We start from the raw sequence: 25,285 nt of genomic DNA, 5'->3' as shown, positions 1-25,285 counted from the left end.
GAATCATGAATAGTGACATTTTTAAAGTGTAAGAATTCAATGCATGTCAATAGGTCATCATATTTTATGTTTTTTTATGTGCTCCAGCTTCAACTATTGAAAGCAGTTAAATTCTTTCACAGGTTTTAACCATTTGCTTAGATATTCTATGCATAATATCGCACATTATTCAATATTCATATTACCCTAGTTGAAATGAGAAATGCCGGACATTTCAATGTTTTTTTTTTAAATGCCTGCCGGACAGGATAAAATGATTTAAAAAAAAGGACATGTCCTCCTTTTGCAAGACGGATGGTAACCATAGTTAAACAGTAATATATAGGGGAGAGTCGGGTAGTATCGGACATCGGGTAGTATCGGACAGTGCGTTTCTTTCATTTACCACCATATGGTAGTACCTGAATGACATGGTTACGTTTCTCTATGCGACATCACAGAAACGTAACCATGTCAATCAGGTACTATCATCGTGTGGTAGATGAAAGAAACTCACTGTCCGATATTACCCGATGTCCGATACTACCCGACTCTCCCATAAGGTGTGACATTAAAAATGTCTTACAAGAAATTTGTTTACAATAAACTGAAATTTACAGTAGATAATATTTTATAATAATGAAAATTTTCAGCAAAATTAAAAATACAGATAAAAAATAGAAAAAGAAAATTCAACTGTAATTTGAATTGAAATACAAGTGTCGCCGTAATATCTGCACATAATCCTTCAAAGTTATCATAGAAATTTCCTTAATTGTTGCTGCTGGGACTACACATTTATGACAGAATGACACGAATTGTTTTGTTATGGTCCCTCTAGCACCCACCATTAATCCGATTACTTCTATATCCCTGAGTTTTTTTTTTTTTTTTTACTGAATTGCAAATTAAGCCTAGAATAACAAAATTGTATAGTGATGAAATTACCGGATATTGAACTATTTTGTGACAGATTAAGAGAACTATTTACAAGAAACCATGTCTGAACGAGCCTCAATTACTGACCAAGTGCCTAGTAAGTTTGCATTTGAGTTAAATTTTATTTTGACAGTTTCTGATGCAGGTAGCGAATTCCAGAGTCTTGACATAGCTATTGTGAAAGAGGATGAGTGTGAGACGGTGCGATGGTATGGTCAAAATATGGAAATACAAGCGTTTGCACAAGGGACTTTTTTAAGCAAGAGGGAAGATGAACATTTATCCTGTTTAGCACATGGATAATAGAATATACTTTTCTGCAGCTTTCTGTGATTTGCACATAACATTGTTAAGACAATAAAATACAATTTTTGTTCATATCATAAAATTCTATTTGAAGGACAAAGTCTTTTTTGAATACTTACTCCTCATTTCATAAGACACTGAAAGTTAATTTAACTCAACGTATGTGTTAGTATAACACTGAAGTACATATCACGTACTGTAGGTAGTCTCAGTAACAGACTTATAGGTCATTTGCTATCTCGTGAAACCTACCTGCGCGTGAGGGTAAGTAGATAGTGGATTAAGAAGCTTCCCTCCCTCGCACGATTCCACTTGCAAAGATCGAGGGTGACACGAAAGCCGGTCTCGGATATATTTCACCACACACACACATGAGCAAATTCCTGAACTTTGCTCGTATATTTCAGTATCCAGAATGAGTTCATCAAAGAAAGTTGTAGCAGTAGTGATAGTACTAGATTAATGCGTTGTGTTACTATAAAGATTTAGGCCTAATTTTTCATTTTGTAAAATGGTCATTGAACGTTGCGGCGATTTACAACAGATTAGACATGCTTTTCCCTTGTGAAGACAAGTTTTTACAGCATCTCAATATTGATCAAAAAGAGTTTCAGAACTTTAACTTCATGCCCTCAAATACAGGGAATATCTTTTAACTGTCCCGGAGAGTTGGAATTTCCGGTCGCGGCCGCAGTGCGACTGTGTCCCGCTACGCACGCACCCGCTGCTCGCCTGACAGGCAAGCAGTGTACAGTTATTTGTACTCGTTCTTACCCAGTTCATATTTTATGCTCAAAATGTCCCCCGTTGACTACTACACATGCTGACACTTTCTTATAAAATTATTAACTTTCACAAGTTCAACAGCACTGATTGACACCATTTCAGCTCTTATGTAGTCTTTTACGCATCTTTTAGACATTCAGAAAATCAGATTTAGACTTCACGTATTGCACCTTTCTGTCTCTTCTGGAACTTTTCGGAACTACGTTTAGGATCCATCTTCAGAGTAATAGTACATTCAGACCTGAGAGTCACCTACTCTGTTATGTCCGTTATGTTCCACTAGTTCAAACAAATGGTAGCAGTTCAGATCTACCTACACCAGGCCTGCAGAACTGTAGCTCTTGAGAGCGACTGCTTTCCTCCCCTTTCTTACCCAACCCACTTTTTCTACCTGTGCGGTCACGGCGTTCTAGTTACGCTCGGCTGCATCAACATTCATTCTCGGGGCGGAAGTCGATCATCCCCAATAGAAGTGGAGTGAGGCTGACATCATAGTTCCCCTACTTTGCGAGTTCTGCAGGCCTGACCTACACTATTCTGAAGATAACTGTATGTAGTTTCAAACCGCTAGTAGTATCAAAAAGTTTCAGCACAGTGTGGAATACTCAGAAGTCTTCCTTTGAACACAAGAGTCGTGAAAGACTAAACTTTATATAGGACCTATAAATGATCAATTTGACGATTTCACATATTGAGTGGATTCCAAAGCAATTCCTTCCAGACTAAAGCCGAAAACGAATACTGTTAAAGAAACTGAAAAAGTTTTGAATCAATTCTCCAGACTGAAACATATAGCAATACATTGCGGTTCCATCACATTTAGGAATGTATAGTAATGACATGGCAGATACCTTGGCAAAATAAAGGACCAACTCTTTTTGAAACCAAATTAGCTTGAGATGCTCAAGAAATAAAGACATTCTTAAAAGGAAAAGGTTCTGCAAAATTAAAAACACACAAGCATGAACAAAACCAGAGATACAGTGGATCAAGATACAAGAAAAGTGGATTCTTAACAAGAAATCATAAACCACGGAAAGAGGCGATGGCAGCATTTAGATTGAAAACAGGCTATGACTGTTTATAGTCCGCCTCTATAAAATAAATATCTTCACATCAGATGAATGCGCATAAGGGTAGGTACACGTTGGAGCAACGATAAACGATAAAAGAAATGACTTAGCGACGCTTTGATATTATCAAAGAATCAAGTGTTCATATCGGAGCAACGAGGACGCGGAAAGCGAACATTTTGATTTATCAGTAGAAGATATTCTATACATCCACTTAATGAAAGAAGATATATAGGAAATATCAGCTGCTAGGTTCTAGTTTAATATAACTTAAATACGTACAAAAGTGAACCCGTTTCTCATCCCAAAGGAAGTATAAATTCGTTGTGCTGTGATTGGTTCTTGTGATCACATAATGTATCACGAATAAATACACAAGTGATCAATTTTCCAATATTTACAATAATTTAATATGCCGAAATAATAAGTCGATAAATATTCGGATATATTGATAACCACCCGTCATTATACAGAGTAATATTATTTTAATCAGAGATTATATGAACGACAAGAGCGAAGAAAATGGTACTTTTCTTTTTCGTCGCTTTTATCGTGTAGGCTATCTTCGCTTTTATCGTTACTCCAATATGCACACCTCAATGATAATGCATGGTTCAATTCTCTCTGATATAGCATCGGTGCTTCTTTTATCGTTTATCGTCGCTCCAACGTGTACGTACCCTTATGTAGACAGCGAGGATAAAAAATGAACGCCGACCACCTTCTCACTTGTAAGCAACTGAACACCACAAAAAGACAGGCAGCTGATTTAGCTAAATTGCGCTGAAAATGTACTAAATTGAACTAGATTTGAAATTAACTAGTGTCTTCAACAGGAAGGTCATTGAACGAAGAAGAGATGTTGCAAGGATGACCATTCTGACCTACTGCAACAACTTCTCTATTCTCTCATTCGGTATCGTGTTCATGATTCTTTCTGTAATTGATTACGTAAAGCTGACGTAATTATCCTTCCTTCGTGTTCTTATTTCTTCTAGATAATTAAAAATAAACGACACTGCAAAACTGACTACAACTAACGAAGTTCTCAGTATCAGATTACAAAACTTGGCACTTTCTGTGGTAGGTATTTTGGTAAATAAAACGGAATATTCATTGCTATGAAGTGATTTGAACAGGCGCCAAGTTTTTCATGGAAAACTGTAGGAAAATGTTACATCCAACATAATGTATAATATAATATAATTATCCATTATAGCTTACCTCCACGCCGTCGAATTTCTCGAACATGCTGGCATATTGTCCGAGCTCCAGCACGTTCAGCCACTGCCTCACATCAAGGTGAGGCTTCGGTGATAGTGGCATCTTGCGGCGCGAAAGGGAACTCAGTGACGGGAACCGGAAGCTCCACGCGATACCTGTAGAGGAAAAAAGAAAATAACACATTAGTTTGTGAATGAAGATTTGTTATGTATGTAGGCCTATGCTTTAATTGGTAGAAGAGGCGTTACACCGGATTTCTTCATAAAAATAATGCCTACACCAGGGTTAAATTTCAGGCCTGGCGGGCAGGGTACTATTTTTCGAGGCCGAGCGGTGCCAGGGCACTTTTATCATTTTCATATTATCGTCAAATTTTGTATTTATAAAACGTCATAATTTTATTCACATGTAAACAAGTTCATAGTGAGGTCTCGCTACTCTGCAGATCTAACAATCTCTATATCCAGATTCGAGCCCATGTATTTTCGTCTGACATTTCGTAAGTATTCCTTCGAAAATTGTGATGTTGATAATGATGATAATGATGACGGAGGCAACTACTACTGGTACTACCGAAATCACAAGTCAGGACACTTTTTTGTTTAGAAATACACTAACTAGCCTACATAAGAGAAAGCAATGACATCAACAGTTTATTCGCTATCACTATGTTAACATGATACATAAAATTATTTTAACTTCCGTATGAAAATTCAGACTCATACGAGTGTTAATTGATAAGGAATTCCATTGGAAAAGTTGCAATAATTCAAAAAACTGACAGCCCACACCAGCCATTTTCATCCGGCACAGCGATCCACTGATGTGCCACGAGAAAATTAAAAAGTTAAAGGTTGTCGTAGAAAAAACCGGAAAAGTAAAAGTGAAATGAATAGTAAAAATGAATCTACAAGAGTCAACTTCCAGCGAATGCGGCACAACATTCAGTACACATTCCCTCCTAAAACCCTCAAAATTCCCTATTGGTTTGGTTTATATAAGTGTGCCGTGGGATTTTAAATTATACCTTTAGTGTGCCACATGTTGAGATTGTCAAAAGCTGGTCTATTCTCTTTCTCTGTTACATATAGAACTGAAAAAAAGATGCAGGGAATTCGTAGAATCCATATACAGTAGAACCCCTATTATCCGTGGTAGTGAAGGAGTTTGACTGAACGGTTAATCGAAAAAATCGGATAGTCCGTACCATAAAATATTTTCGTAAATTAAGTGAATAACACCGAACTACCGTCATTTTCTCCGTGGTCTTATGTTTAATACGCCTTTTAGTGATTCAGAAGTTCATTAATTTAAGTTCGGTTGTCAACGACGTGTTTTTAAGGGATAAGAAAACTCCTTTTAATGACTGCCAGCGGAAAGATGGGAATAGTAAAGGTCTCATGTTGTAGATTTACATACTGTATATACTTTATCCTTGACTTTTATTAAATCGTGCAGAGTTGTAACATCGTATTGTAATGCGAGATGACCCACAATTTCTCTTTCCCCAAACCACTTAATTATTTGCATTTTGTTCGACACCATAACACATTTTCTTTTCACACTCACGGAATACTACATTTTATATAGAAGTTTTAGAGTACGGCAACTCGAACAGTAAACAAAACTGTGTAGCTTTCAATAACACTCTCTAGAAAAAATACGTATACTAATATAACGTATAATAGTATCTACTTCATATGTTTCCGTAGTAAAAAAAAAATGCTTTCAATAACACTCTCTAGAAAAAATACGTATACTAATATAACGTATAATAGTACCTACTTCATATGTTTCCGTAGTAAAAAAAATGCTTTCAATAACACTCTCTAGAAAAAATACGTATACTAATATAACGTATAATAGTATCTACTTCATATGTTTCCGTAGTAAAAAAAATGCTTTCAATAACACTCTCTAGAAAAAATACGTATACTAATATAACGTATAATAGTACCTACTTCATATGTTTCCGTAGTAAAAAAAATGCTTTCAATAACACTCTCTAGAAAAAATACGTATACTAATATAACGTATAATAGTACCTACTTCATATGTTTCCGTAGTAAAAAAAATGCTTTCAATAACACTCTCTAGAAAAAATACGTATACTAATATAACGTATAATAGTATCTACTTCATATGTTTCCGTAGTAAAAAAAAATGCTTTCAATAACACTCTCTAGAAAAAATACGTATACTAATATAACGTATAATAGTACCTACTTCATATGTTTCCGTAGTAAAAAAAATGCTTTCAATAACACTCTCTAGAAAAAATACGTATACTAATATAACGTATAATAGTATCTACTTCATATGTTTCCGTAGTAAAAAAAATGCTTTCAATAACACTCTCTAGAAAAAATACGTATACTAATATAACGTATAATAGTACCTACTTCATATGTTTCCGTAGTAAAAAAAATGCTTTCAATAACACTCTCTAGAAAAAATACGTATACTAATATAACGTATAATAGTACCTACTTCATATGTTTCCGTAGTAAAAAAAAATGCTTTCAATAACACTCTCTAGAAAAAATACGTATACTAATATAACGTATAATAGTATCTACTTCATATGTTTCCGTAGTAAAAAAAATGCTTTCAATAACACTCTCTAGAAAAAATACGTATACTAATATAACGTATAATAGTACCTACTTCATATGTTTCCGTAGTAAAAAAAATGCTTTCAATAACACTCTCTAGAAAAAAATACGTATACTAATATAACGTATAATAGTATCTACTTCATATGTTTCCGTAGTAAAAAAAAATGCTTTCAATAACACTCTCTAGAAAAAATACGTATACTAATATAACGTATAATAGTACCTACTTCATATGTTTCCGTAGTAAAAAAAATGCTTTCAATAACACTCTCTAGAAAAAATACGTATACTAATATAACGTATAATAGTACCTACTTCATATGTTTCCGTAGTAAAAAAAATGCTTTCAATATCACTCTCTAGAAAAAATACGTATACTAATATAACGTATAATAGTATCTACTTCATATGTTTCCGTAGTAAAAAAAAAAAAAAAAAGAAGCGAGAGAAAAACAGTCGGATAATCCGGCAATCGGTTAATAGACTGACGGATAATCGGGATTCTACTGTAATTGCATGTAACGTTTATGTGATTGGTGGTTGTGTGATTCTATGGATTTCAACGTTTGTTGGTTATTATGTATTAAATAAATTAAAGATCAGTGCGCATATTGCATTATTAAGTAATATTTTATTTATACTTTTTATACTACGTAACAGGGTTGCATCGGCACGCTCCCCCTAAGGAGCAAGATGCGCGTACAGTGTTACAGAAATGGTAACGGACATTTTCCCCGAATAGATGCTCACTTCAACGTGCCGCGTTAAAACTGTAGCAGCTTTGGAATTTAGAGTCCTTGTCATCTCTTCTACCCCCGTCACCTCTCCTACAACATAATCTCTCCTGGCTTTATCCTATTGTTGCTGTCAACTGAACGAAGACAGGTTGGAACCTCATAATTGACACCATTAAGGCATCACTCATGAGACAACTAAGCCAGGACATATAGCCTATAATGTAAGGAGGGAACTGAACTTTATTTAAACATTGTAGCCTACATAAGGTGACCAGATTCACATAGATAAAAAAGAGGATTCAAAGCTTGAAAAACAAAGATATTGTTCGAAAAAACAGGACAGAAACGATTTAGGCTTAGGCCCATATTATACTTTAAATTACGTCAATATCTATTATTACAAAACATTTACAGTATAGATTTATGCTTATATCATACTTAAAAGTGTGTTAATATATATTTTATTACAAAATAATTATGAAAAAAACTTAATAATAATGATTTTACAGTTAGCTACACATGAAAGTCATGGGAACAATAATAATGTTACTAAAGAAAACAGAAAATATATATTTAGATTTACATTAGCACCTCAGTTTGCAGCTACCTATCAGCAACGACAATAATAAGGACGAGCAAAGGGAGTTATGGCCGTTGGCAAAGAGTATATTCTGTCGATGCTGCTGTCACCTACAGGAAAATTACTCGAAAAGGCGTCAATGCAGCTAATTTAAAAATATCAGGCATACAAGTTACGAAAAGGAGGACATTTCTTGATTTTTAAAAATCCGCCCGGTCCCAAGACAAAGACCTAAAAAGGAGGACATGTCCGGACAAAGGAGAACGTCTGGTCACCTAAGCCTACATATGGGCTATTCCATCTCAAATCGACCGAAATATAGAGAAAATTGACCTTGAAATTTTTAAATACAATGAAACATTTTCTGTCTGTAGACAACTGTGATATAATGCTTTGTGCAAAGTTTGAGGCATCAGAACTTAATAGTGTTTAAATTAATAATATTTAAATTTATCGTATTTTCATAAAATTAGAACTTAAAACTGTTGTGGTTCCGAAACCCTTTCACCCAATGATCAAAATCATGGTTTATTTTGATGCAGTTAAAGTTTATATTGACATGTAAACAGTTTTTCTTAATGTTTATGGAAATGGAGGAATTTAGATTTTTCTTCATTAAGACGCCTTTGGCCACGAAAAAATATTTTTAAAATATATGGTTAGATTCCGCATTGAAAGTACAAATAAACACATATTTTTTTACTGGTGGTACGTTGATAAGAAATTACTGAAAATATCAAATAAAGAAAGTAAATAGTACGCGCGTGAACTAACAACCTGACTGTGAGACGGGAGGTTGTCGAGACAAGCAAGGCCAGGAGACAAACATGTGATGTGTCGTCTAGCAGTCATGGCTAGGCTAGCTTTATCACAAGTTTTCATAAACACAGGAGTAAAATGACGCCCAATGCTCGCTTATCTTCAGCTCTCAGCCAGTGCATGCGGTCTTGGTGCAGTACTGCGCCGTTCAAGTCTAGGTGTGTGAAAATAATTTATTTAATACCCTCGAAACTTATTGCCGAGCCACTAAGCCAACAATGCCGAATTCCTCTTAATAATGCAAAGTTTTTTCTCAATATTTTTTACATTTTTACAAATGGCCAAAAAGCCTAAAAGCAAGTAAAATCGCATTATCTGTCTCTCTGTGTACAATAAAAATAAGGATTACTTCTTAATATAACCTACCAAATGTCAGCTTCAAAATAAGCTCTCGTTCAATGTTCTGTAGTAAATGGTTCCAGAGTTCTGAGCGCTGAAAGAGGCTTGTTTTTATAATAATACGCTACATTTGTCGCTCAATAATACGAAAACCGTTTGACTTTCGATAGTATATTTTTGAAAATGCAGTCCCCTCAGCACCTTGTATAAGTAGGGAAAAAATTAGAGCATAAAAAATGCGAGGTTTTTTACTGGTCGATTTCATATGGAATAGCCCATATACAGGGTGTTTAAAAAATACGGGGCATAATTTCAGGCATGTATTTCCCACCTGTAGACAATCAAAATAGTTCATTACAACATATGTCCGGAAATGCTTTATTTCCCAGTTATGGCCTTCACAACATTGAAATTCACCGGAACGTTTTTCTTTCCGCAGGTCGTTGCCGTCAAAGGAGACATTAAGAGGGCACTCTGACAGTTCATTCCGAGGCGAAGGTAACATTCAGTGTTGTGTAGGCGTTAGAATGTACGACATGTATTCAAATCAAGAGCTGGCAGAGATACACTTCATGTACGGTAAGGCGGACGACAATGCTGCGCTGGCTCGTCGTTTGTACCAGGAGAGGTACCCACAGCGACAATGTCCAGATCGGAAGACATTTGTACGTCTCCATTACCGTCTGTGCGAATATGGAAAATTTAACTCTCCTGGTTTGGGAAGGGAACGACCAAGATCTACAACTCCAGAAGTACAGGAGGAGATTCTTGAGGCTGTGAACATGACTCCTTCTATCAGCACACGAAGGGTAGCGTTGCAAGTCAATGTTTCTCATACGACTGTCTGGAGACTAATTTACAATTCATTTTTCTATATCAATATGCCTGGTAAATTATTAATAAGTATTTAATGAATTTCAATCTTAAGGCATATAAACTTGCAAATGTTTATTTGCTATTTAATAACAATATATGAACGTTTTCGCCGTTTAGGGCATCTTCAGATATAACAAAACATATTATCTGGACCTATGATAACATATTATGCAAATAACAAGGAAAATAGAGAACAATATATATGGTACATGAAATTCATGAGCTTTATGTAGATATAACATGAAACAGGATGAATATTGAGATAATCTTTGAATTTGAACTTCGACTGGACGAATGTTTTATTTTATACATATAGCTCATGTTACAATTAATATACAATGTTTAAAATTTGTCAATGTTAAAATTTAAAATGATGATAATAAAATATTTAAAGTAATCATGGCTGAAAGTTGTCGTAAGTTACAAGATAGTATGCGTAGTTAATGTTCTTGTGTTTTGTAACTATTTCGCTTATAGAGGCCGTTGGCATTTCAGTGGATATTGTTTTACGTTGATGACTACTTTACAGTTGATATACAGTGATTAAATTAGCCAAAGTTAAAATTTTATAATGAAGATAATAAAATATTTAGAGTAATCATGGCTGGGAATTGTCGTAAGTTCAAGATAGTTTTCGTAGTTGATGTTGTGTGTTTTGTAATTGTTTCACTTAAAGGTCATTGACTTTGAAATGGCTACTCTGATGTGATGACATCCTATTACGTGTTCTCAGGTTTATTGAAGTATAAATGAAGAAGTTCTATAAATTTGTGTGTACTGGTGTTGATGTGTTGGAGGTTTTAAGAGAACTGAAGCCTAGATATCGTGTGTATTGAGGCATGTAACGGCGCAAGAATATGAAAGGAACTATTTGAATGGCGTATTAAGATCAATGTGAATAGGTCTGTTTTAAATTGCATACAGTGGATTTTTAAAATTTAATAAATTTTCGTTGATTATATTTTGATCTTTATTATGGTAGTAGGCAATGAAGAATTCTTCTGCTGCATTTATGAATTTATTGTCATTATATGTTTTTAGGATACTTAATGTGTTCTGTTGATGACCTAATTCATGTCCAGTATTAATTAAGTGTGTTGCATATTTTGATTTTTTCTCTATTATTTTTGAAATCGTTGACATGTTCCTTATATCTTGTTTTTATATTGCGTTTAGTCTGGAGACTGTTGGAAGAGTATCAATTGTATCCTTATCATTTGCAACGTGTACAGGCCCTGTCATCAGCAGATTACCCTGCACGAGTTAGGTTGTCAGTGGTTCTTGCAGCAGTGTGGTGTAAATCCGAACTTTCCTGCCTTAGTATTATTTACAGATGAAGCACAGATGGCATAACAAATTTCCACAATCAGCATGTATGGGCGTATGAAAACCCACGTGCAACTGTTCCATCTCATCACCAGGTGCGGTTCTCCCTCAACATGTGGGCCGGTATCATTGGTGATCGATTAGTTGGACCCCATGTACTTGTAAACAGACTTACGGGGCAGGCGTACACAAACGTCCTGGAAAACACCATACCTCATGTTTTAGAAGACACTTCACTGATCAATCGTCAACACATTCACTTCTTGCATGATGGCGCTCCTGCATACTTCAGTCGTACGGCTAGCCGGTACTTGGATCGAAGGTTTCCTGATCGATAGATAGGTAGAGGTGGCCCAATTGCTTGGCCTTCACGCTCACCTGATCTGAACCCTCTCGATTTCTACTTGTGGGGCCATTTAAAATCATTGATTTATTCGTCTCCGGTGCCTGATTTGGAATCCCTTCGGAATCGAATTGTGGCATGTTCTGAGGACATACGCAATACTCCTGGAGTAACTCGTTGAGAAATTAAGTTTCCCGTACGTACTATAATAATAATTAACTCAATCATCCTCTCTCTAGCAGTAACATGCCGAAACAGATCTTTGTCTTTTTCACGCTGAGCATGATTTGCCAAGTGGATGTGAACTAGGAATGACGATGATGATTATGATGATATAGTTGACGTTAATTAGTAGAGAAATCATGGACTTGTGACACAGTAAACGACAGTATACTGCAAAATTCTACCCCTTATCACAGATTCCATTTAGATTCACCGAAATATGAATCCATATCCGCTGCATGGAAAGCCGTTTCGATAACGGTGAATCATAACGTGTAGTGGAATTATGTAACGGTTACCGACTTGAGCGCGTGTGTGCGGTAAGATAAAGTACAGTACGATTATTTAGTCCTGACAGTCGCCGGAGATGTGCGCCTGGGTCAGGCGAGTCAATTTAGTTATGCCAATGGGTGTCTGGGTTAGTCACTCGCTTGACTTCGGAGCGATCGGATGTTATGCTTGTGGTATAACGGTATGTTTCTAGTACAATTAAGTTGTACTGCATTCCTTTACCGACCGCTCGCCCTTATCTCTAGTCCGGAGCTCTCCCCACTACTTCTATTACTTCCCCACTTTCGCGTCGCTGAGCTACCAGGACTAAATAATCGGTCTGTACACTAGTCGCCTGGAATCTGAAAGCATAGCGCCGTTAAGCCTCGTTCACACTTTTCAAGTAATTCGAATTCAAGTCACGTGATTTCAAGTAACCTGAATTCAAGTCGCAGTTCAGACATATTCAAGTTATTTTGTTTTCAAGTAGGATAAAATGGCGTCGATAGAAGTTGTGCAATTAGGAATTTTTGTAGTAGCAAGCCTCCGTCCCAGGAAAATAATAAACATATTGAAGAAATGGAAGATGCGTTGTTCAGTATTGGTTAGGAATTAGATTAGTAAGAGAAATATACGACCATTGACCATTATAAATAAATTAAGTGAAATCTTCAAGCAGATTTAATAACTCTTAATGTAAATGTAATAAAATACAAGCAGGTCTGATTTACCATACTTGAAAATGATTATTTTGAAGCTATTACAGTTCCCAAAAAAAAATCTATCAGCCACATTCAACTATGCCAGTTTCGGCCGATAACTGTCATCCCTTGAAGAAACACTCTTCTTAATCCCTCCTTTCTTCCTCACTTCTTCTTTATCTACAGTTTAATGGTTTTTAATTGTTTTTCATATCTCATCTGTGTCCACTTTAAAATCTATGCTGTTCAATTCTTCAATGAACTTTTCCTTCCTTGGCATCTTTCTTTGTATTTCTGTCACCATACTTACCAGGTTCAATAATCCACAGGCCTTCGTGGGTTTTATAGAACTTCAGAAACTCAAATATTTGGTCATTATTTTACTTACTATTGTTTCCTATTATTTTTACGTTCCCAGTAGAAAAAAAAAAAAACATCACCTGTTAATTTAACGCTCTTAAAACAGCTGTTAATTCAAATTCCCGCGCTTTTCCCCTTCAATTCAAGTTATCAAGTGACGTTCACTCTTTTCAAGTTGTTTCAAGTGTCCTTTCAATTCAATTAAAAAGCAGAAAGGGCCTCAACTTCACTTGAAACTTGAATTCAAACCGTTACTTGATTTCAAGTCAACTTGAAACATAGTTCACACTTTTCAATTCGTCGAATCAAGTGACTTGAATTCAAGTTACTTGAAAAGTGTGAACGAGGCTTTAGCTTCATCTGTTAAACAGAGAGTGTGCATGCGCGAGCATATAGGGTAAACCATACAGTTATTGGCCACTTAAGGAAAATTTTATGTTTGAATGTCGAGGATTTCAATGCATTATATTGTAAGAAGGAACTGTTGGTACATCTGTAATTGTCAATTATTTCTTTATTCAAATCACTGTTACAAAAATGGAATCAATAATACTGTGTGATTCTAGTGACCAAATAAAATTAATATGTATGAAATTATAGTTATTGGCCACTGAATCCATAGTTATTGGCCACTTCACAATTATCAATTATAACAGATATTTATTTTTGTTTTGGCTGCAAATATTATTTTAAACTGTTGCTATTATTTCTATTAGTTATTTACACATGCGTTGCACTGCCCTAATACCAGTTTTATGTAAAATATAAATCCACATGTCCCTTTCGTGTATAGACCCTTATTTATATGTTGCTAGTTTATCAAGTTCGTCAAGGTAATCATCATCCTCCGAACTACCCTTAAGGTCCATACTGTTATGTGAATCTTCTCCTTTATAAGAAAAGAGTGACATATAGAAATATCACCTTGTTTTTCAGGAATGTGTTGTCTGTGTTCACGTGAAATATAATTTACATAAAATACTTTTTTACAATCTTCACTTCAAATTTCACTGAAAGCTTCTTGCAAATGTCACAAATTGGACTTGATTAATTTTGCAATTCTCTGAAGAGTGTTCGTTTTGTCATTTGTGTTTTCTCTTTTCCTTCTTTCGCAACTTCACGCTTTCTCTTTCTTTTTTCTTTTCTTGGACAACTTTCTGATCGCGCTTCTTTCTGTGCATATCCTGGTAGCTCTGCGATGTTATCGAAAATGGCAATCTTTCTATATCACGTTTAGCTTCTCTTTTAGGTGTCTCTGGCCACACCAGAAACTTGCCGATTGATGTATTCTCGACTCTTTTGAGCATAGAAGTTTTCTCACTTATGTTTTCTTTACTTGGTTATTTAACGACGCTGTATCAACTACGAAGTTATTTATCATCGATGGGATTGGTGCTAGCGAGATGATATTTGGCGAGATAAGGCCGAGGATTCGCCATAGATTGCCTGACATTTCCCTTACGGTTGGGGAAAACCTCGGAAAAAACCCAACGAGGAATCGAACCCTCGCCCGAATGCAACTCCGGATCGGCAGGCAAGCACCTTAACTGGCCGAGCTACGCCGGTGGCTCTCAGTTACATATGTTTCCACCACCAGAATGTTGACTACTGCAACCTGCATTCACACCTATTGATGTATTGTCATGAGGAGTAAGCCACTGGCGTAGCTCAGTCGGCTGAGACACTTGCCTGCCGATCCAGGCTTGTGCCCTGGCGTGGGTTCGTTCCCGCTTGAGATAATCATTTGGTTGAGTTTTTTCCGAGGTTTCCCCAACCGTAATTAGAATGTCAGGTAAACTATGGCGAATCCTGGGCCTCATCTCGTCAAATACCATCTCACTATCACCAATCACATCGACGCTAAATAACCTAGTAGTTGATACAGCGTCGTTAAATAGCCAACAAAAAATACAAAATATAAAAAATTGTCATGGAGAGTCAGATTCTGGGGTTCATCTCTTACATTTTATAATAGGTGTAATTGTCAATATTGTCAGCCAAAATTTCTTGTTGAGTACAGGGTTGTTTTCGATCTCTGATAACGAAATTGAATGACGTCACACCGACAACTGAATTGCGGCGAGAGGTGACAGACCAGTAGTGAGTGATTTCATAATCAGAGTGCACGGTGTATCACAGTAGCAATGCCCAAGAAAATCCAACCTTTCTGGGAGGTGTACATAACTTTTTTCGATTCCAAGTGCAGTTACATGAAAGCCATAGGAGGCTGCAAAAAACCTGGTTTCATTATTTCCAAGAAAGGCATCTTATATGTACTTACTTACTGGCAAAGCTCGGATGCGATTAAATCCACAGTGGAAAAAGCGAGCAAATCCACCCCCCCCCCCGTCACAAGTCGCCGTACCCCATGAGATGATACAAATTAATTCCATTCTAGCTTTACCAATCTCATTAAGTATACAGAAGATGCCTTTCTTGGAAATACCGAAACCTCGTTTATTGCACGCTTCTTTTACTTTCACTTAACTGTACTTGGCATCGGAAAGAGTTGTTATGTACCCCTCCCAAAAAGGCTCGATTTTCTTGGGAATTTCTGAGTTGCCGTGCACTCTGACTATGAGATCACTCACTACTGGTCTGTCACCTCTCGCCACAGTTCAGCTGTCGTGTGACTCCTGACGCACATGACGTCATTCAAATTCGTTATTAGAGATCGGAAACAACCCTATAGACTTGTCTGCATCCAGTGTTCGATGTGAAATGACATTTTCAGAACATTCATTATCAATTTCGTCCTAAGCATTAAGATTCAAATAACCTTTCCATTTTAGCATTCTTTTTTAGGGTTGTCTTAGGAACAACATACTTTTTAGCAATGACTCTAAGTGAAGTGCTGTGAGTTTTCAATTCTTCCAATGTTACCTTCATCGCCTTTGGCTTATAGTCAGCCCATTTTGGAATCTTAAAAATAACCTAACCAGGGTATAAAATAAATAAGAATAGTTATTGGCCACCCATTAAGATAGTTATTGGCAACGTGGCCAATAACTATGCACATGTTTAATGGACTGAAAATAAAAATACTAGTGAAATAGTGGCATTTAATAAGTTACATGAAGGAAAATAATTAATTTTTAAAATTATTTTAAAATTACAGTTATTGGCCGGGGTGGCCAATAACTGAAAAATGCGTTATTATTAAACAGTTATTAGCCAGTAAATTTTCAAAATTTAGGGATTGTATTTTATTACGATTTATAAGTGTAAAGTGAAAATAGAGATGTACTTACCTCATAATTGGAATAATAATGAATACCAGTTACAAGAAACAGCAATTATTACGACTCAACCACAACACAGTTCTTAAGGATTTCACAAGAAACCAAAGCCTGGGAACGCATGTTTTGCAGAAACATCTGCTACATGTCACATGCTAATTGTTGTTGGAAATTAAAGTACATACCAAATAAGAAAACATGCTGCTACCACGTGGCAAAATATTAATTAATTATTTGCACATCCTGTCTTATAATAACACATCAAAGTTCAAGTGGCCAATAACTGTAAGGTGGCCAATAACTGTATGGTTTACCCTACTACAGTACCGTTTCTATCCACCGCGTGACGTCACTCATGCTTGCAGATGCCAGGCGGAAAGTTGTACGTACGTAGGTATATACATATGTACATTGTTACATGTACAGGTTCATCAAGAGAACTTCCCTGAATGCAAATGTTTCTGGGACCTCAGGTCATTTTTTCTTAATATCCTTAAATATACTGCATGATGTGCCGCACTACTATAATGTCCAACTACCTGCACTTTCGAAAATGAAATTTGATAATATTATACGGTATTTAAGAACTTTACCAAAAATTCTCTTTCTTCCTACTGAACATACTTTAAATTATAACTACGCTTAAAACGTTTCACAATAAAATAACTGTTTTCTTAACTTTAAAAATATCTGCAAATTTCCTTCCTGAAGAGTTCGGGGCAGAAAAAGATATCAAATAGACGACATTAAGATGTATGGGTGCGGAGACTAAGAGGAAGCCAAAAAATAGGAAAGAATGGAGAATGCTGAGTTTGCAGTGAAAGACCTGCCCTTGGGCAGAACACTATGAATGAATGAATGAACATATTAGCCAAACTCATTCGTATTCCTTTTGGCTGCTTTATAGGTGTTGTAACTTAATTTCCACTCTCGTCATCTTTGTTACAGACAGCTTCGCGCTTCTTCCAACTTCCTTTCTATTCTTTCAATCACTCTGGCGAAGGAAGTGTTGTATCATGCTTGTCACTCTTCAGAAATTCTGAACACATTAAACAGTATAATATGATCTTCCTAGCTTTGTAATACACCACTCCGCGCTGTTATGTGAAGAATTCTGGAACTGTAACGCACGAGACTAAAACAAGAACATATACATTTGTCTTGCCTTTTTTCGTCGATAAAAGTTTGTTGATTTACAGTGAGGTCCGAAAGTCTTGCCACCAACCCCCTTATTTGTATGTTGATGTGCATCTATTTTTAACATGTCATAGCAGATGTTGACAATAGTTGATACTTTACGTGCCAGCTTGTTTAGTGATTCAGAACATCAGTATGGACCATCACTGTCGCAGCACAAAATGATGCGGCGCCATGTCCTGTGTGAAATTTTCCGCAGCAAAGGCGGTGTGATTTCCCTAAATGCCTCCCTAACAGCTTGCTTCAAATCTTCAATAATTGTCTGGTATCGAGGTTTCGAGACATGCTGCTTAATTATTTCCCAAAGGAAAACCATACCGCCTTTGCTGCGGAAAATTTCACACAGTACATGGCGCCGCATCATTTTGTACCGCGACAATGATGGTCCCATATTGATGTTCTGGATCACTAAACAAGCTGGAACATAAAGTATCAACCATTGTCACACATCTGCTATGACATGTTCAAAATGGATGCACATCAACATACAAACAAGAGGGGGAGGTTGACAAGACTTTCGGACCTTAGGCCTACTATACAAAGATATACTTTTCATATTATGAACTACAGTATAACGATATGATCTTGGTAGCAGATTGTTATCGCATATCTACAGTATACGTGTTCTGATACTTGACAAAAGAGCTCCTCCACGCGTCAGTAAGAAGTGTGCCGCGACCTTCACTTCTGTTGACATTGTCTGAGCAAACATCCATGTTAAGTGTTGTCAGATAATACAGGTAGCTGGTAGGGGAACATGCCAATGTAATGCAGTTCTTTATTCAACGTTCATTTTAATACCAGAGCATTCAATAAGTAATGGCAACAACACTGTAACCATATTTTGTGAATACAGGGACTGTTTCTCATTTTTATTAAGTAATACCGCCTTAAAAATGTTCAGTAGGTATGAACAAAGATACTTCATAAAAATACAAGAGAAAAAAAAATGCAACCTAGTGCTTTAGAGCAGAGGTTCCCAATCTTTTTCAACTGACGACACACTTTACTGAACGCCCACGATATCGCGACACACTTATTTGTTTTTTATTAGTAATTATGTATAACAACCACCAGTGCTTTTCCCCAGTGTAGAATATCTTATAGCGGACGGGGATGACTGTTCACTGCGGGGGAATTTTGTCGTTTTTAACCTCGTTTTCGTCCAACTAGGACTTACAAGGTCTAAGCAGAATTCAAAGAAAAATTATATTACAAACATAATTATTCAAACGTATTTCGGTTGCATGACGAAAAATACAACAAAAACTTGTCGGAACGCCGTCTCAGCGCGTTCTGCCAGAAAAAAAAGCACTGATAACTTCTATGTCACCTCTGACTGAGGTTCTGAACTATGTACTGTACATTATTATCAGACAGTACATCTCACTTGACGATATGTGTCAGAGAAAGAACAAATTGTTTGTGTACATCTGAAGTCTGATTAGTGTAATATGTAGCTAATCGGGGATGTATGCAATTGAGAGGGAAAGGAACTCGCCACCCTACCCCATTATTTCCTGGCCTAGTTACCTTATAAGTGGTGCCGTAATGGTATCACTTGAGGTTCAGATCTGTCTTCGGACATTTAACTAACCAACAACAACTTCTATACAGTGTCGTACATCCAGTGTTGTAGATGGGTCGGTGTTAAAAGGCAATAGAAAATTCTAAGAAATAAGCAGCAACTGGAGTGGCGTTAGAAAGAAAAAAACGGTATGTGTAAAAAATCCCAACCTATCTATACTATATGTCCGATAAAAGATTTTTATTGTCGTTTTTGAAAACTCACTTATTTAAATTAAAGTGAAGTCTGAGCTTGGTGGGTTACACAAAGTTTCTCATGCGTGTGAGGTCTAATGGTTGACAGATCAACACGTAAATTTAATTTATTTATTTAACTAGCTAGCTAGTGAGTACAAATTACATTTATAAAACAAAAATGTTTCTAGCCACTACCTTAAGAGCCAGGCTTGTGTACGGTGTGGTCTTAGTCAATAATATGACATATTCTTCAAGATGCAGCAGTCTATTTCTTTGTTTAGACTTTACTATTTTCATGATAGAAACTGCTGATTCACACAAGTATGACGTTGAAAATGGCAGTTCTAAATGTCTTTTTAGTTTATTCGGCACCATCGACGGATTTGACAAAACATTTCCTCATATACGACACTCGTGATTTTGTTTATATTAATCTCCACGCCACGTAAAACCATATTGCAAGTATTCATCATTATATTTACGAAACGCAGTACGTTTTTGTGAACTCTGAAGGGAATTTTCGCTCACGTTATTTGAATTAGCATTGCTGTCATCTAACTCAGAACTTGAGTCAGATTGTATTTTACGAATTAAAAATTTGTAGACTATATGATAAAATGTAAGTAAACCTTTTTTTGATAAAATAGTCGCACTATCACCCGCCCACACATATACACATACCGAAACTCACCAATATGTTCTGACGATTCTAAACTCTGTTTATTACTAAGTGGGTAGAGTAAACGAATTACTAAGCATTGTTGCAGGTGTTCGCTTTCATTCGAATTATGTATGTATGTATGTATGTATGTATGTATGTATGTATGTATGTATGTATGTATGTATGTATGTATGTATGTATGTATGTATGTATCCAATGCCTACCCACTTCACTTTACGTGATTCGGATTCCTCATATTACGGATAGATGGCAGGACTGTGACCAATTTTCTAGTTGTACACCACTTCGGCGGGCCACAATATACATGATGAGTATCTGTAGAAGAGTTATGTCGTGTACTAAGGTGAGTGTATGTGCAAGTGTCTGGAATGAGTGATGACGAAGGTGAGGAAGGGAAGAGGGGGAAACCCGGTGCCGGCACGTAGTCTACTCCTGTCGAATAGCACCAAGGAGGCCGCCAGGATTAACATCCCTTCTCTTCATATGCACTGCGGAGAGATTTGGGATTTAACCCAGGCATATTGATGCACAATTTAGTGATTAGAAGTTGCGTACCGCCATCTCTCCTAGTCCCGAGATAGAAATTTTACATGAAAATTTGTGACCCCGCCGGGAATCGAACTATTGCCACTACTGTCATTCGAATTATTGCCACGCAGAAAAATTAAACTGAGCATTTTTGTGTTCACGTTTCATTGGTAAAGTCTACCTGAAAATAAAATGTACCATATAAATAAAGAGACTTTCTAGATGGCATGAAACCTATTTTCCAATTCCAAAATTTCGCGACACACTCCATAGAGCTGCGCGACACACCAGTGTCAATGAATTACTGCAAGATGGCTGGAAGCGAGGCACTCACTTTCAATCAAGAGCTGACAACCAAAGAACTTTAGATCAATCAGTGAGAGAGACATCCAGAAATGATGCTGCAGATGGAGTCCGCCATCTCCCAAGGATTTGGCAACGTACTGTTGACATGGCAGGAGACTACGAGTATATTTGAAGTATGTAATGCTAAAAGGAACCTAAATAAATTTAGTGTGAAACAGTAACGTTCTCTGTTGCCATTACTTTTCGAATGCCCTGGTGTGATTAACTCACTATGAACTGGTGCGACAATCAAGATGCACCAGTAAATCAATGGTTAAGTAAGAATGATTTAGGGAAAACATAGTACTCCGAGAACGCCTGACCAAAGACGTTTCTTTCACTACTTACGTTCTCAGAAGACCGAATCACCGTTCTTTTGCTTAAAAGTAATTAAACACAAAGGTTTGGCCCAGATGATGATGGTAATGATAATGGAACCTCTATATGCAGAAAGTTTTTCAGTCCAGAACAGAAAGGAAATTATGGTATAACTAAAAGAAACTATCTCCTTCTCTTTTCTGCCCTTCCTGTGAGGAACAATAAATTTTAACCTGCCATTCAAGGTCTCCCAAACACATAACTGGAGTACCTAGTTTCTGCACAGAAAGTTAGAACTACTAGCTGAGATAGCATTTCCAAAGGCTAGTCTCATTTTGATAAATTACGGACTGAAGCCATTTCTGTGTAGAGCTATTCTGATAGAGAGGATGATGATAGTAATGCTGGTGAATATGATGAGAATTGTAAAGGTAATAATTGCGGTTAGACGAAATTTATATGCACTTTGTTAATGTCCCCAAATGTTCAAGAGAGCATGCGATGTCTCTTGGAAGGATTTTTAGACCTGACCTACATTACTCCGAAATTTAACAATACAAATCTGAGTCACATGGATGGAGAATGCATCGAGTCAACGACGTACTGTTGTCTAAATAGCAAATAAGACCGTTAACGGTATCAAAACTAAATTCTAGCGATATTTAACTTCTTACGTCACTTAAACGTCACTGCAAGGTTCACTCGATGCATACCCCAATGTGTGACTCAGCTTTTATTTTTGTTATACAGTATTTCGAAGTCTTGTGATTGAGAACTAAAGTCGAACTCCACATCCATTATAGCAGTGTTTGTCAACTTCTTTGATGATGAAGACCCCCCCCCCCTCTCTTTCTTCACTTTACCTTAGTACGGATCCCTGTATATTGTACGGATCCCTGGCCTAAGAATAGGGTTGCCACTTATGAAAAGAAAAAATAGGGACATACATTTTGGGGGGAATACACTATAATTGTTTGGCTCAAGACAATTCTTTACCTGTTCTCTTAATAGTACATAATTTAATATATTATTATTATTATTATTATTATTATTATTATTATTATTATTATTATTATTATTATTATATCGACAGTGAATATGACAACGAAGGTGAAGATGGGGATAACATGTATAACGGCATTGATAAAAGAGCTACAGAAGTGCTTTCGGGAGAGACATAGAGCGTCCTTAAGCACTTCATCCCAAAATAGGCCTCTTGTTCGCCCGTGATGGAATGAGTTGCATATCCCTTACGCTACCCGGTTCAGATGACTTCACCATCCGCTTCACTACGCACTCCTTTCATATCCGTATACCGTATCCCTTGTGGTGATTTGTCGTACCGCACGAATGTCATCATCAGGAACAAGATAAGACCTTGAGAGTCACCGGTATCACTGATGCAAATCTATGATTCGTCTAGAATACACCACCACTGCAATCTATCCATCTTTGGGTAAACCGCGAGGAATATCCACCATGGCAGACGACCGACTTGGCGTCACACAAACATAGGAGATGTATTATTTTTCGAGACTGAGATGATAATAAAAAGGTAATTGTGAGAAGTGTTTATGGTATGACGAGGGAAAAACGAGAGAATACAGGGAAGAGTTATCACAACCTTGACTCTGTCCACAACAAATACAACTCCGCCATCGCCGAGAATTGAACTCGTGTCCGTTGTCCTCGTAAGCCAGCGCTTTTCCAACTGAGCTATCAGGGCGGCCTATGACACTGATGATAGACGTGGTTATGATGATAAGATGATCATTATAATAATATGATGGTGGTGACTTGACAGTGCTAGCTGTGGTTGTGTTAATAATGATCATTACGGTGAAATCGGCGATGGTGGTGAAGCTGAGGGTGCTGGCGGTGAAATTGTTGTGATAATGACCGATAGTGGGCAAGTATTGTTCGTGTTCATACAGGAGATTGGGAAGTACAGTTCCCATGCTTTTCTGTTCTGGGAAAATTTTATGTACTCAGAACTATGTATGCTCCGGCCGTCTTTAACTGCAATGAAGAAGCCAGTATTAACTTTATAGGAGGCTAGGTAACTTCAGAGCCACCTTTGAGGTTATAAGGAGATTTAAAAACCCTCTTCACCTGGCATATGATAGCGATGTTGATAATAACGATGGAAATAATGATTATTATCAATCATTATAATATTTACATTCAAATGTAGAGTTCTCACGTCACTGATGCGTTCATGCTACAATCTTGGTTTAATATATATGCACAGACTGAGATGTGTAATCATTTAGATTACTTATACAGAAAGAGAACGTACTAAAATTTTAACCATTTTTATATTGTATTTTAATATTTAATATTACATAATGTTTACATGTATATTGCATATTTAAACTTTAAAAGTGTTCAATTGCTATGTATTCTCTATAGGTCTACGTAGCAAATATGCATACATACATAAATGTTCTGCCCATGGGCAGGTCTTTCACTGCAAACCCAGCATTCTCAAATCTTTTCTATTTTCTTCCTTCTTCTTAGTCTCCGCATATGATCCACATATCTTGATGGCTATCATCTGATATCTTCTTCTGCTCCGTACTTTTCTCCCGTTCACCATTCCTTCCAGTGCATTCTTCAGTAGGCAGTTTCTTCTCAGTGACCCAGTCAATTCCTTTTTCTCTTTCTGATCAGTTTCAGCATCATTCTTTCTTCACCCACTCTTTCCAACACAACTTCATTTCTTATTCTGTCTGTTCACTTCACACGCTCCATTCTTCCCCATATCCAATTTCAGTCCACACCTATGGAGTAACGGTCAGCACGTCTGGCCGCGAAACCAGGTGGCCCGGGTTCGATTCCCGGTCGGGGCAAGTTACCTGTTTGAGGTTTTTTTCCGGGGTTTTCTCTCAACCCAATATGAGCAAATACTGGGTAACTTTCGGTGCTGGACCCCGGACTCATTTCACCGGCATTATCACCTTCATCTCATTCCGACGCTAAATAACCAAGATGTTGATAAAGCGTCGTAAAATAACCTACTAAAATAAAAATAAAAATCCATATTTCAAATGCTTCTATTCGTTTCTATTCATTTCCTCGTAATGTCCATGTTTCTGCCCCATACAGTGCCACACTCCACACAGAGCACTTTACTAGTCTCTTCCTTACTTCTTTTTCCAGAAGTCCGCAGAAGATGCTCCTTTTTCTATTAAAAGCTTCCTTTCCTATTGCTATCCTCCTTTTCATTTCCTGGCTGCAGCTCATGTTACTGCTTATAGTACATCCCAAGTATATGAAGCTGTTCACTTCCTCTACTGTCTCATTTATAATTCGCAAGTTTACCTTCTTTATTCTTCTTGCGACAGTCATGGTCCTTGTCTTGTTTGGATTAATTATCTTTATCCCATACTGCTCACAGCTGTCATTTGGCTCCAGTAGGCCTAGCATATCCATCTTATCTACTTATTCTTCTTCCTCCTACTTTTACCCCTCCCATGTTCTGAAAATAGTTCTTCACCAAATCTTTCAAGTAGATATTGAACAGGGCAGATGCAAAGGGCATCCTTGTCGTACTCCTGTCTCTATTTCACTTCCTTCAGACAATTCTTCTCTTATCCTGACTTTGACTCGTTGTTTCATATATAGGTTACTGAACAACCTCCTGTCTTTCCAATTCATACTTATTTTCTTCAGGACGTTCATCAGTTTGTTCCAATCCACTCTGTCAAACGC

The 25,285-nt window shown here is 36.8% G+C and overlaps 1 protein-coding gene across 3 annotated transcripts in view; it reads right to left on the bottom strand.

Moving 5' to 3' along the window:
- LOC138694382 (breast cancer anti-estrogen resistance protein 3 homolog) overlaps positions 1 to 25,285 on the bottom strand; it is a 922,749-nt gene that overhangs the window by 479,014 nt on the left and 418,450 nt on the right. For all 3 annotated transcript variants that reach the window (XM_069818063.1, XM_069818065.1, XM_069818066.1), the window contains one exon: positions 4,308 to 4,462. In XM_069818063.1, the coding sequence (XP_069674164.1) occupies positions 4,308 to 4,462 (155 nt within the window). The remainder of the gene's footprint in view (positions 1 to 4,307; positions 4,463 to 25,285) is intronic.

The sequence above is a fragment of the Periplaneta americana genome, chromosome 2, assembly GCF_040183065.1.
Source record: "Periplaneta americana isolate PAMFEO1 chromosome 2, P.americana_PAMFEO1_priV1, whole genome shotgun sequence".
In the NCBI taxonomy this organism is placed as follows: Eukaryota; Metazoa; Arthropoda; class Insecta; order Blattodea; family Blattidae; genus Periplaneta; species Periplaneta americana.
This window is presented reverse-complemented; position numbering and strand designations above follow the sequence as displayed.